Below are 12277 nucleotides of genomic sequence, written 5' to 3'. Positions count from 1 at the left end.
GGCCGGCGGTGGTGGCTTTCGGTTAATTTCTTACGCGGCGCCGCGGCGGCGCAGAGCTTGCTGGTTTCTTTGCGTTGGCAAATCATTCTGTAGATATAATATAATATATGATGATGATGATTTCGCTCACGTTCCGTAGTGGCTAATCATTCTGTATATAATAATATATCCTTGCTGCCTGTTGTGCAGGGTCGTCTATGCTGTATGGAGACTGGAGTTGGTGCGCAAGGATTTTTTAGCAATCAAGAATGGACCGTTGGTTTGTACTTTCTGATTAGTTTGACTAGATCACGTGGAGTTGTTCTATGCTTCTATTGATTCAAAAGTTTTTTTTTATAAATAAAACGTAGCACCATAGTTCAACATGCATATTAAAGACATTATTGTTTTTCAGAGTGGCGTTCATAAATGAATAGATTGTTACATTACATTCGATGTGTTTGGTGTAGACAGAACCTACTAGAGGTCGATGGTAAAAGCGTCATGTTAGGTACAAACGAGAATGTGAACACCATAATCTGCATACTTTTGTCTTTAGAGTTAAGATTCTGTTCCATAGCCTTTTCAGCTTCGTGGTGGCGTTCAAATGCATTCAATACCACTCAGCCAAGCTCATCGAGAAGAATTGTACTGTAGGCGAACAAAGAGTAGGAAGGGGACGACGTGTGGACCCATGCGTCAGCTCGTGGAAAGAGAGAGACAAGCAGGCGCATTTCAGACCATACAAAAATATAAAGATGTTCTCATGTCTGTATGTGGAGCCAAATACACTGCGAGCATACAAAGATGTTCTTATGAAGAAGATGTCTATGCCCATAAGATATTTCGTCTTAGAATACCTATCGCCCCCTGCATAGGTTGAAAGCAAACTATAAAGGCAAAGGGATGACAAATACAGTGAGGGATTTGAGGAGACAAACGCTAGATCCCAGGGTGCTCCATACAGTACTTCAGATTACATGTTTCACAGTCTCTGGCAAGATTTTGATGAATATGTAATCCTCACCAAAGAAGACAGGAGTCAGTGTATTGACTGGAACTACATGCAGAGGAAGAATGATATTGTATTCAATGAAGTGACAGTTGCTTGTTAGAGGTACAAGATCAAGAAGATAATGGGCTATCAGAAAGATTGGAATGATGAAATCATTGCTCAGTTCTATGCCACATTGTATGTTGAAGATTCTTGTAGTGTTATGAAGAACTAGAAGATGCATTGAATGACTGAGGGCGTCAGGCATAGCGTGAGCTATCCTCAGTTCAGGTGGTTGTTTGGGTGTGGGAGCGGTGATTTGAACCTTCCCAAGATACATAATGAGATTGCTCTTCCACCCAAGGATACGAAGTTGATGTACCCTCCAAGAGATGAAGGTCTCTTTGGCACCGTCACTGGCATGTATACATATACATATGATTCCTATCTCAACAGGATGTTTAGGAGGACCCTCACTCCTAAAGATGGTGATTCTATGAACATCACATTCTATACCAAGAATTTGCATGCTCGGATGGCTTCCAATGCCTTGTGATTCAGTGTGTTCAACTTCATTTGGGAAGAAATCAAGTCTATCTCTCAGAGCCCATTGAGGAATTGTGACTATGCTTCCTTTCTATTGTATATGATTGAGAGTGTCACTCAGACACAGTCTGTGAAGGATATCAAGCATAAGCCATTGAGGATAATCAGAGTGAAGGATCCCATTATGCACAGATGACCTAGTGAGTCCTCTTCTGCATCTCCACCTCCAGTTGGTACTTTTAGTCAGCCTACATAGTCTAAAGGGCAACTAGGATATCAGTGGGACTTTGTGCCTCGGCGAGGCGACAAGCCTCCATCTCCAATAAGAAAAGATGTTCAATATGATTTTGGGATGTACAAGAGGCAACACGATATTGATAAGAGGGCACATAGAGAGAGACGGACAAGGAGGAGGGGCACACAGATGCTCAGGGAGATATACACTCTTATTATTGTGCCCAGTGTGTCAACACCTCCATAGGAACAAGAAGAGCCTGCTTCACCTCCTCCCAGATCTATGGAGAGGTATATCAAGGAGTGGTGGTAGCAATATCCATACTCTCGGTACTATGACACTCAGTCTTCGATGACATATGGGTGTGTGCCAGCACATATGGCAGGTCCTTCCTCAGTTCTACCACCTCCAGACCCAGCTACAGCTTCAACGATCGATGCCATCACTTAATCAGCTATGTCGTCTCTCTTTGGTAGGCGGTAGCTTACCTGGAGGACCCTCGAGCACCTTTGCTACTCACCACTTTTTAGACCCATTTTCTCAGCCAAGATCGCTCCTAGTGCTAGTGGCAGGAGTTGTTTGCAGGGTGGTAGTGGTGGTACCCATTGGGCAGATCCGTCTCTTGGTAGTGGCAATGGTGATGACGAGTGATGAACTTGTGGCAACTCCAAATCAGCATTTTTCTTCGCTTTTTGGGTGAGTTGATGAAAAAGGGGAAAGAAAGGATTAAAGCTTCAAGGTCATATCTTTGTTTTGCTGGTTTGTGAGCTGAGAGATGTTTTATCATGTAATAATCTAGTAGTTTATCTATCTTGTGGACTTGAGAACTATTGTAATTAGTGCTATTGTGCGTCAAACTCATTTAAATTCTAAGGGTTGTTGTGTGTGCCTCGAACTCATTTAAATTCTAAGAGTCTTATGTTAGTGTGATAAACTATTTGTTTTGATGACAGATTTTGCTTGTGTTGCCTGGGAAAATCGGCTAGGCTGGGTGGTCAAGTCGGCTAGGCTGGGTTTGCGTGGGCAGCGCAAAGAAATTTATTTGTTGAGTGATTTCTTTTCATATGCATGCCATTTTATTATTTGAGTTAAATACACTAGTGGTCCATAAACTTGTCATAGTGTGTTACTTAGTTCCACGTACTATAAAAAAAGCATTTCTGAACCACTAAAGTTGTTTTATGGTGCACTGCGGGGCCATTATTTGGTCCATGTCAGGACATATTGTTTATGTGACATGGCCAACATGGACACTGAAATGTGGGTCCACATGTCAAAGACATGTATTGTTTTCCCCTTGCACTCTCCTCCTTTGCGTAGCAGGAGGCCAGTGTTGCTGCCCGAAGCCACCAGACTACCGAAGTAGGAGGCCACTGAGGTGGAGCCCTTTGAGCCTAAGACTGCTCATGGGTGCGCTAGCCACGAATAGCGTGGGCATGGAGGTGGTGATAGACTCTTCTCGCTCGATCCTCTGAGTACCTACTAGTGTTGCCTTCATGATCCAAGCTTGGAGGATGTGAGGGAGGCTTTTGTCGCCATGTTCCGATATGCCAATCGTCAAACACTAAGCCCGCGCTCAATCCACCAATCCTTCTCTCGCCTACCTCTTTTTGTTGTGCCAAGAAGGCGGGGTGAAGGGCAGAGGCGCTTACACCCTACTACAGAAATGAGTGGGCGAGAGAGAAGAGGAGGGATACACGCTAATGACATGTAAACCCATATTTTGGTGTCCGCGTTGGCCATGCCATATAGGCAACATGTGCTAACATGGATCAAATGGACCCACACTTCACCATAAAACAACTTTAATGGTCTATAAATGTGTTTCAGAGTTCGTAGAGCTAAATGGCACACTGTGACAAGTTAATAGACCATTAGTGTATTTAACTCTTGTTTTTTTGTTCATACACACTTGTTACACCTCCGGATGCAATGATATAGGGGGATGCTTTCATGTGTTTTAATATGTGCATAATAAGTATCATTAGATTAACTATTAAATATTTTTCATAAAAAACTTATCAGGAGATATAAATATTACTAATATTTTGTATAAATCTAGTTAAATTTAAGAAAAATTGATATGTACAAAATCCAAAACGACATTTGTTTTGGGACCGAGGGAGTATAATCCTAATAGCCATAATATCTAGGAGCCAATTAACACAATTGAAGAGTGTCTTTTAGCAAAGACACTATTAAGTAATGTTCATCAACAAATATCACTATAAAGAGTGTACTATAGTAATTTTACCTATAATATTATGAGATATTTACTTGTATGGCCCTCAAAATAATGCGTCTTCCTTCCATGGCCTGTTTTTTCCTAACTTACCTGTAAGCCCCGAAAACAAAATTCTCTTACATGTATGGCCTCCAGTCCGTTTCTAGCAATTAACGGGGTTAAATCAAGGGTAAAATGACCATTTTACCCCTGGCAGAAAAAATGCAAAGTTTAGTTTGTCTTTTTTTTAGATTTGGAGTAATATTGCGAAAAAATATTGCTGACGTCGTAGTTGTGTTTTTTAGATTTGGAGTAATATTTAGCAATATTATGTACTGTTATGTGTGACCTTATTTGCGCAATATTGTTCTAAATTAAAAAAGACAAACTAAACTCTGTATTTTATTTTTTTCGTCAGGGGTAAAATGATTATTTTACCCTTGACTTAACACCTTTACAAGTTCAAAAAAACGGGTCATCAAAGGAAGACATATTATTTTGAGAGCTAATATTATTCTCTCAGCATCTGGATGTTGAGGCTCCACGGCCCACAGGCCACAGTCCACACAATCAACAATTCTGCTCCCGAGAGAGTGCATTCCAATTTCCATCTCTACCCGCTCCGATTTTGAATTCGATTGGGCCCACCGCAGGCCAGTCTGACACCCTAGCCCCACCATCTCCACCCGCAGCCAGCAGCCCAATCGATCCCCTTCCGCCCCTCCGAATTCTCGCACCCCGCGGCCCGCGCTCCGAAATCGAATTCGTTCCCCTCCCCCCGCAGGCTCGCATCACGGCACGCCGGAGCCATCGCCGCCGCCTCGATCCCTCCGCGCGCCGCCTACACCCTGAGCTGGGCTTCCAGGTCCCAGCGCCCGCGCCGCTCGTTCGCCACCTTAGCCCCTCGCCGGCGGACCGCCCCCCTCACCCCTGCGGGCACACGGGACCTCCATGGCCTCCACCGCTGCCGGTAAGTCCTCTTCCCCCGGCTCCATTCTAGTTTCTCCGCCCGTCCACGCCGCGCCATCTCAGCTTCGAGCTTCGGCCCATTGGACCAGGAGGAGGTGCGGCGCGCGGTGGCTTGAACCCTCCGCACCCGAACCCTAGCGGCGATGGCGGCCCTAAGCTCCGGTCGCCGCCGGGGAAAGGGAATAAGCCCGTTGCCCTCGCCGACATCACCAACACTGGGAAGCCCAACGCCGCCAGATCCATCACCGCCCAAGACCTCGTCAAGGTGAGCTTCGTCACTTTAGCTCCAACAATTCAACTGCCGTATCTAGGTTACTCCTGCCATACCAGTTTGATTACGTTTTTTTATCGGACAATCTATTCGCTGAGCTCGATATTTGCTTGCATTGTCGCAGGAGAACGGCAAGTTGATGACTCTGCTCAACGAGAAGACGTATGTTGCCTTGCCTCTCCATCCCCTCCTTGTTTGTTGCTGTAGATGTGTGGGTGTGAGTGGGGGACTTGCTATTTCTTTCCTAACTAATGTAGCTTAGCTTTCCTTCTCTGCAGGAAGATCATTGACCTCAGCAGGGTTGAAATATACAAGCTCCATCTTGCGCTGCAAGCATCGAAACAACAGAATCTACACCTTGCGCAAAACAATTCGCAGATGCTTGCGGTTTGTCTACATCTCCATCCACTCCGTTTCTCACCATGGATGCATTAACATTGATCTTTTACTCTTGTGTGCTGTTCCTTTGTTGGCAATCCAATTGAACGGCATGCTATCCTACGAGTTATGCCTGTGCACCACAATAACACTATTTTTTAAAAAGGACAAGTGCTCAATTTTGGCAGTTCAGATACAGTTTTCCCCCAAATTATGCGTTGAGTTTAACTCCATTATGTTGGATGTGAAAAATTGAGTAAATTGTGTATGCCATCTTTTTACTTTATACTATTATACTATCTCTGATCCCAAATATAAGTTCATTTAGGTTTGTCTTAAATTAAGCGTTTTTAGCTTTGACTGTTAATAGCAAAAAAACAAAGAGACAAATAACATAAGGTTGACATAATAGATTCATCTGAATAATGTATAACTCTTTCTATTTAAAATATTATGTATTTATATATGTTATATTGGTCCAAGTGTCATATCGGACAGACGGAGACTGTGAATGTCCTAATGGACGTAGATCTACATTTAGGGTCAAAGCATTACACACATAGTGCTTATTTTGTGGTGCAAAATAGAGCACTGCCTAATATTTCTGTTCTGCGCTTCATTGCAGGAAATAAATGCAGGGAAAGATCGAGTAAGTTGTCAGATTCTTCTATGTTTTGGCATCCATTGATTATCAGTACTGAATATGGTGGTTATTGATTTCGTAATTTGAGGATATGATCTGCAGATTAAGATATTGCAGCACGAGCTTTCTTGTACAACAGCACTGCTTAAAGTAAAGGGTTCAGAGCTTGATGTAAGTAAGAGTATGGTTTAACTTGGCTTCTTTTTCATTATAGATTCCATGATTTTATACTTATATATGTTTGCAGAGAAATAAAAACGCTGCTAAAGGACAGCGAAAGGGAGTGAAAGCTCAGGTAGGTATTAAATGTGTAAGTAAAATGACTCACTTTGTTAATATACAACTTCTATAATTCTGAATTTTTTTCCTTCTGTAATGGAATTAGGTCTTGAAAGGCACAGCTTCCATAGTCGCAGGAGTTGACTCGGTAACCAGTGGTGTTGAACACCATTTGGTTGAATCTCAATGTAAATCTCACTCTATTCTCTTGTTTCATTTTGTGGATTTTTATTTTTCCATACTGCACTTCATGTCATCTGTGTTCAACATAAAGCATTGTATATTCTACGTCTTTATTGGCTTTGAGTCAGGCACTGTTAAGGTTCTAATTTTCACTTGATTCAATTTCTTCTCAGCTGCCGTATCATCAAATACCGTCTGCCTAGAGCCACCACAAGATGGAAAACAGAAGAGGTATATTTTATCTATTTACTAATGTTCGAGCTGCAACTGCATCTAAATCAAGATAGCATGATTTGGCCATGAGGTTGTTCTTGTTTATGGAATGTGTCTTTGCAGCAACACTATCTGATTGAAACTTTTTACTACTGTTGGTTAATTGTATGATCAGAATGCCTCAACGGAGAAGGTCTTCGAGACTGAACCAAGGTTCCTGTGAGATTGGCGGAGTATCTCAGAATACATTGCATGAGGACACTGTAGCGCATCTAGTTCCTTCCACTTTAAGTGTTCAAAAACAGTATGGGCAAACCACTGGAAAACATATGGTAAGACTATTTCATATGTTTTGCTTCTCTAAAAGGATTAATTAATATTGGGTGGTTCTGATCTGTGCAATATTTGGTGATATACTGTGCAGGAGAAGTCACTGCAAAATGAGTGCAGTGCAACAGTGCATGAGGTGGTAATGGCTTCAGAATTCGAGGTACTATATGTCTATCTTGCAGTTTTATTCATCTTCTAGTCATTGATGTTAATTAATATGTTATCTTTTGACCCCTGGTGTCTGATCCTATCAGGAAACTGAGATAAATGAGCAACCACAAAAAACAAATTTGAAGGTATGGGGTGCATTTAATAACCAGTTAAAGATTAATGATGGAACCACTTGCAGATTTAATCTACTTGTTTCCTACAATGTAATTCAGGAGATACAGGAAGCATGTTCCAGGGAAGCTGGAGTTCAGTCTCATAAAATTGGTGATAAGGCCTTCAATAGTAAACAAAACCATTTGACAGGAAGTGAATGTAATGGCCCTCATCTTTCCATATTTTCAACATTTCTTATGTGCCACTTATTTATAGTTATCCAGTTAATTCCAGATGAAACAATTCCAATATCCAGTTTGAATTGATACATTCTGGTCTATTTCTTCTCCTAAGCACATTGTATGCTAGAAATTTAATCTTAAACCCCAAGGATAAATCCCAAGCACATGCTAATTGCTGCAGCTTTTTCTGAACACAGAATTTGAAGAATTATTAATCTTCACCCAATTACAATTCTTTTACAGCATCTTTGTCATTCAATACCGTTGACCCCCCCGAGCCACCAGAAGACAACGCTATGAAGTGGTAAGGATCATCCTTTTCATTGTTGTTTAAGATGCAATTGTAGCCAGAATTGAGAAAACTGGTAAATTGCTGGGATGGCTCAAACTGTCTGGTCTGGTTTTCACCCCCAAAGGGCCTTTAACAGGATTTATTTTGTTCCATTAAACTAAATTGAAACCTAGGAGACTTAGAAACCCTGATTTATCTTTTGATAAAATACAGAAATCTGTTTGTATCTCATTTAGACTTCACATAATTCTCCCAAATCAGCTGTTGATCAGAAAGTTTATGTGCAGGTGCTCAAAAAAACGGTCGGCCATCGAGGATGTAAATGCCAAACTAGACACGACTACCCGTGAGCCATTGCGCCACGAAGAAAAGAGGTTAGTCTTGCCTGTTTACTGCCTGCATTCAGCTAATGCAATTGTCTCCAACCGGAACATAACAGCCTTGTTTGGCCTTAATATTTGCAGAAAATCTCAAAGGAGAAAATCTGCAAGACTGAATTCAGTATCTTCTGAGGACATGGATATCACTGTTGAGACTGAGCACAAAAATGTAGCTTCTTTAGCCGGTTCCAGTTCAAATGCCTCGATGGAGCAGAGGACAAATCAAGAGCAGAATGATGGTTGTTCCTCGAGGAAATCTAATGTAGAGCAGATATCAGGGAGGAGGTCTCTAAGGCGAGCTGCTGAAAAGGTTGTCTCATACAAGGAGGTACCCTTGAATGTTAAGATGCGGCGACCTTAACTACCAGGAGGATGGTAGCTTGCTGTCTTGACTAGCCTTAGCAGGTACCCTCCAGTTTTTTTTGTGTGCCCCAGAATCAGTGATTGCTTGGACATCTCGTTCTGCTTCAAACAAACCACCAAAACATGTACCCACCTTGTCAATATGGCTGCAGCCAGTGTTGTGACCTTGGAGCGGTGTAGCTAGCACTAGTGGAGATATACCATTCTCCTTTCCTAAAATATGTTGTCTTGCTCACTGTTGTTCTTGCTAACTCGATGTAGTATGATTTCTGAACAATTGCCATTGTACATGCTGAGCTTGCTCTTAATTTGGCAAGCTTTTGGTATGCTGTACCCCTCAAACTTATTTTGTTTGTGTGACATTGGTATAGAAGCTAGGTACCAGATCCTCCCATTCATGGATGGTTTGTCCTTGCTGAGAATTGATAACCTCTTGGGTTTTTGTGTTTGGCACGCACATTTTTCCTCCGTCCCTAAAAAAAAGTATTCTCGCTTCCTAAAAAGTCAATAATTTTTAACTTTGATCAAATATAAAAAAAAAGGACGTACCTAGTGCAAAGAGCTCTTGTTTTGTGCGGGGTTTGGGGAAGGGTGTTAGTGGCAAGCCTTACCCTCGCCTGTGCAATACGAGGAGACCGAGACTCGAACCTGGGACTTTTCGGTCACAGGTGGTAAGACTCTACCGCTTGCATCAGGCTCGTCCATCTAACTTTGACCAAATATATTTCACAAAATATCAATATTTATGGTACATAATTAGTACCGTTAGATAGATTGTTGAATATATTTTCATAATAAACTTATTTGGAGATATAAATGTTGCACATATTTTATACAAATCTAGTCAATGTTGAGAAAGTTTGATCAGCACGATTATCATAACGACTTTTTTTTTAGGGACGGAGGGAGTAGCCTTAATGCCTACACACAATGCAACGTGTTCTTTGTGAATTTTTTAGCTAACGATGAATGCAACCTATCAGTTTGCTGCTTTTTGAAGGTGATTGAATCCTCATACAGTTTGCATGAGGACCCCTAAAACCTCACTCCCCCTGTAACGCTGCAAAAGTTGTATCTGATCATGTTCGTTCATATAGGTCTGTACAACTAACCATCTCTTCCTGTCCATCTGTTTGCATCTTCTAAGTGATCAATTGCTTGGAGGACATGGCTGTGGAGCAACGGTACAGTACCCGATTTCCTCCATTCCGCGTTCTGAAACAAATGCTCTTGGCATCACCATTGCCGCCCTTGACAATCAGCTTCACGTCGTCAAAAGCAAAGCAAAGCTATGCCATGGCATCAAGGCACGTACTCAGCATGACAGCGTATGTCGATGCACTTGTGCCCTCTTATGTTCTTGAACAGCACACATTGCTCACCTCTACCGCGGATTTCTGCAAGAACAACAAAATTGGTAAGTGAAGCATGCTCTGCAGTCTGCACATTTAACTTGAAAGGACCAATTTTCTTTCACTCTATCTAAAACTAGTTCCTGTTTCGTGCAATAGCTCTGGTCGACGATGATCAGGTTGCCATGTCTTGATGCGAGCGAGCGAGCTCTGTTTTCTCGTCGTTCCATGCAGCCTTGCTCTGTCGATCGTGAACATTGATGAGATGATCTTCAGAGCCATGATCGCCCTCTAATTGCGGAATCAGGGTTTCCGTATATTACGCACCAGCAACAGAAAAAACCCGTTTATTGGATTGATTGACTCGCTATAAAGTCCTCTCCAACCCAAAATCTGTAATCTGTATTCGCGACAAAAACATCTGTGTGCATGCGTAATCACCTAGCACCGGCATCGCGGTACCCAGAAACCAGTCCCGGATCCAGCAGTCAACAACGGAGGCGACAGCAGCAGCGCGTCGTCGTCCAGCGGCGGCGACGTCGACGTCCCGGCCCTGCCACAAGACGTCCTCTTCGACATCGTTCTGCGCGCGCCTCCCCGCCAAGCAGCTCTGCCATCTCCGCGCCGTCCGCCAGTTGTGATGTCGGTAGGGAGTCTGTGGCTGCGGTGAACCTCACGTCTTGCGCGCCGACTCTTACTTTTTTTTTTAGAGCTACGTGATGGGGCCCACCAACCATGATTGGGTTGGACGTCTCCGATCAGGGCGTGGATCAAAGGTCCAAATTAATCATTGGGCTAACTTGGTGGAGATCAACCTAACATTCTCCCCATTAATATCACCTTATGACTTAAACTTAAAATACTTATCTCTTTTTCTATTTCATCACAGATTAGCGCATAGAGCGTGCCTCATCACAACGGTTAGTACCATTGAATTAACAGCTACAATACACCTTTCTATTTGAAACATATTCTCAACTGGACTTTTATTGTCCACGAATCATAGGCTTTTCCGTAAACCCATGCCGGCTAAGTGTTCTCTGAACACATTGGTGGTAAGCCTTTTATAAACGGAACCGCAAGCATCTTCTCTGTGCTTACTGTGGGGGTATTAACCCCTATACCCTTATAGCTAGGCTTGGGCCGGCCCGGATCAGAGGGTCCGGTCCACTAGACGACGCGCGGCCCGGCCAACCTGTTCGGAATCCCGCGTAAGGAATCAAGGCAGATTTGGAGATCAAGCAAGATCTCGGCCGGTTAGAATAGGAATCCTTATCCGGCCACCTATGACAATTGTAACTGGCTAGGATTAGTTTCCAGATCTGTAACCCTGCCCCCTGGACTATATAAGGCGGGCAGGGGACCCCTCTAAAAATCATCTCTCATTGACATACAGCAATACAATCAGACACAGGACGTAGGTATTACGCCTTCACGGCGGCCGAACCTGGATAAAACATCGTGTCTGTCTTGCGTCACCATCTTGTTTGTGGCTTGCGCATCTGTCTGCCGACAATCTACTACCTTGGGCATACCCCTAGGTAGACTACCGACCATATTTCGTCGACAGTGGCATGCCAGATAGAGGGTGTGCGTACTGCTCTCCAAGCGAACAAGATGGTCATCATCTCCGACTCCATGGCTACGCCGAACAGCCTCACGTTCACCGTCGTCCAGATCACATGGATCACTGGCTCCGACGACTTCATCGCCATGACCACGGAGGAGGCACGGATTCAATCCGCGTCGACCACTGCTTCACCTGCATCGACTACGGCTTCGACCACGGTGGATCTGACTTCGACCACGGTGGATCTGGCTCCGACCACGTCCGCATCGCCTTTAGCCATGCCGACAACCCGTCGTCCGCTTCCTCGCTACAAAGGGAAGCAGATCGACAATACCGACCTGCTCGACTCTATCGATCGGGTCAGCACCAAACTTGTTGAAACCCTAGCTCTGGTAAGTTCAATTCAAAGTCAACCTAATGAGCAGGTAACCGCTACCCACAACAGATCTACCCGACCAGCTCGGGCCAGTCGTCCTGCACGACTCGGTACAGATCTCGTGGTCACATCTACTCCCGAAGGGCGCTCCGCTCGTCGCTGGCCAGCTTCCGCGACGGGTCTCCGGCTCTCCG

At 43.6% G+C, this 12277-nt stretch overlaps 1 protein-coding gene across 7 annotated transcripts; it reads left to right on the top strand.

Annotated features, from left to right (window-relative positions):
* Positions 1-4696: 4696 nt before the first annotated feature.
* On the top strand, positions 4697-9207 carry LOC136551197 (shugoshin-1-like). Of its 7 annotated transcripts, none has more exons than XM_066542773.1 (16): positions 4698-4948; positions 5037-5212; positions 5343-5380; positions 5497-5605; positions 6222-6245; positions 6342-6410; positions 6487-6549; positions 6625-6706; positions 6875-6932; positions 7090-7246; positions 7342-7404; positions 7499-7540; positions 7628-7727; positions 7994-8054; positions 8330-8416; positions 8507-9207. In XM_066542773.1, the coding sequence occupies exons 1-16, from the start codon at positions 4930-4932 to the stop codon at positions 8781-8783; spliced, it is 1425 nt and encodes a 474-aa protein (XP_066398870.1). In that variant the 5' UTR covers positions 4698-4929; the 3' UTR covers positions 8784-9207. The 7 variants fall into 7 exon arrangements, with proteins under 7 accessions (XP_066398866.1, XP_066398865.1, XP_066398870.1 ...); XM_066542772.1 differs by having other exon boundaries at positions 7339-7404; XM_066542775.1 differs by having other exon boundaries at positions 4699-4948; positions 6487-6534.
* The last annotated feature ends 3070 nt before the right edge of the window (positions 9208-12277 follow it).

This window comes from Miscanthus floridulus, chromosome 4 (genome assembly GCF_019320115.1).
Source record: "Miscanthus floridulus cultivar M001 chromosome 4, ASM1932011v1, whole genome shotgun sequence".
Classification (NCBI taxonomy): Eukaryota; Viridiplantae; Streptophyta; class Magnoliopsida; order Poales; family Poaceae; genus Miscanthus; species Miscanthus floridulus.
The sequence above is the reverse complement of the archived record's forward strand: the minus strand, read 5'-3'. Positions and strand labels throughout refer to the sequence as shown.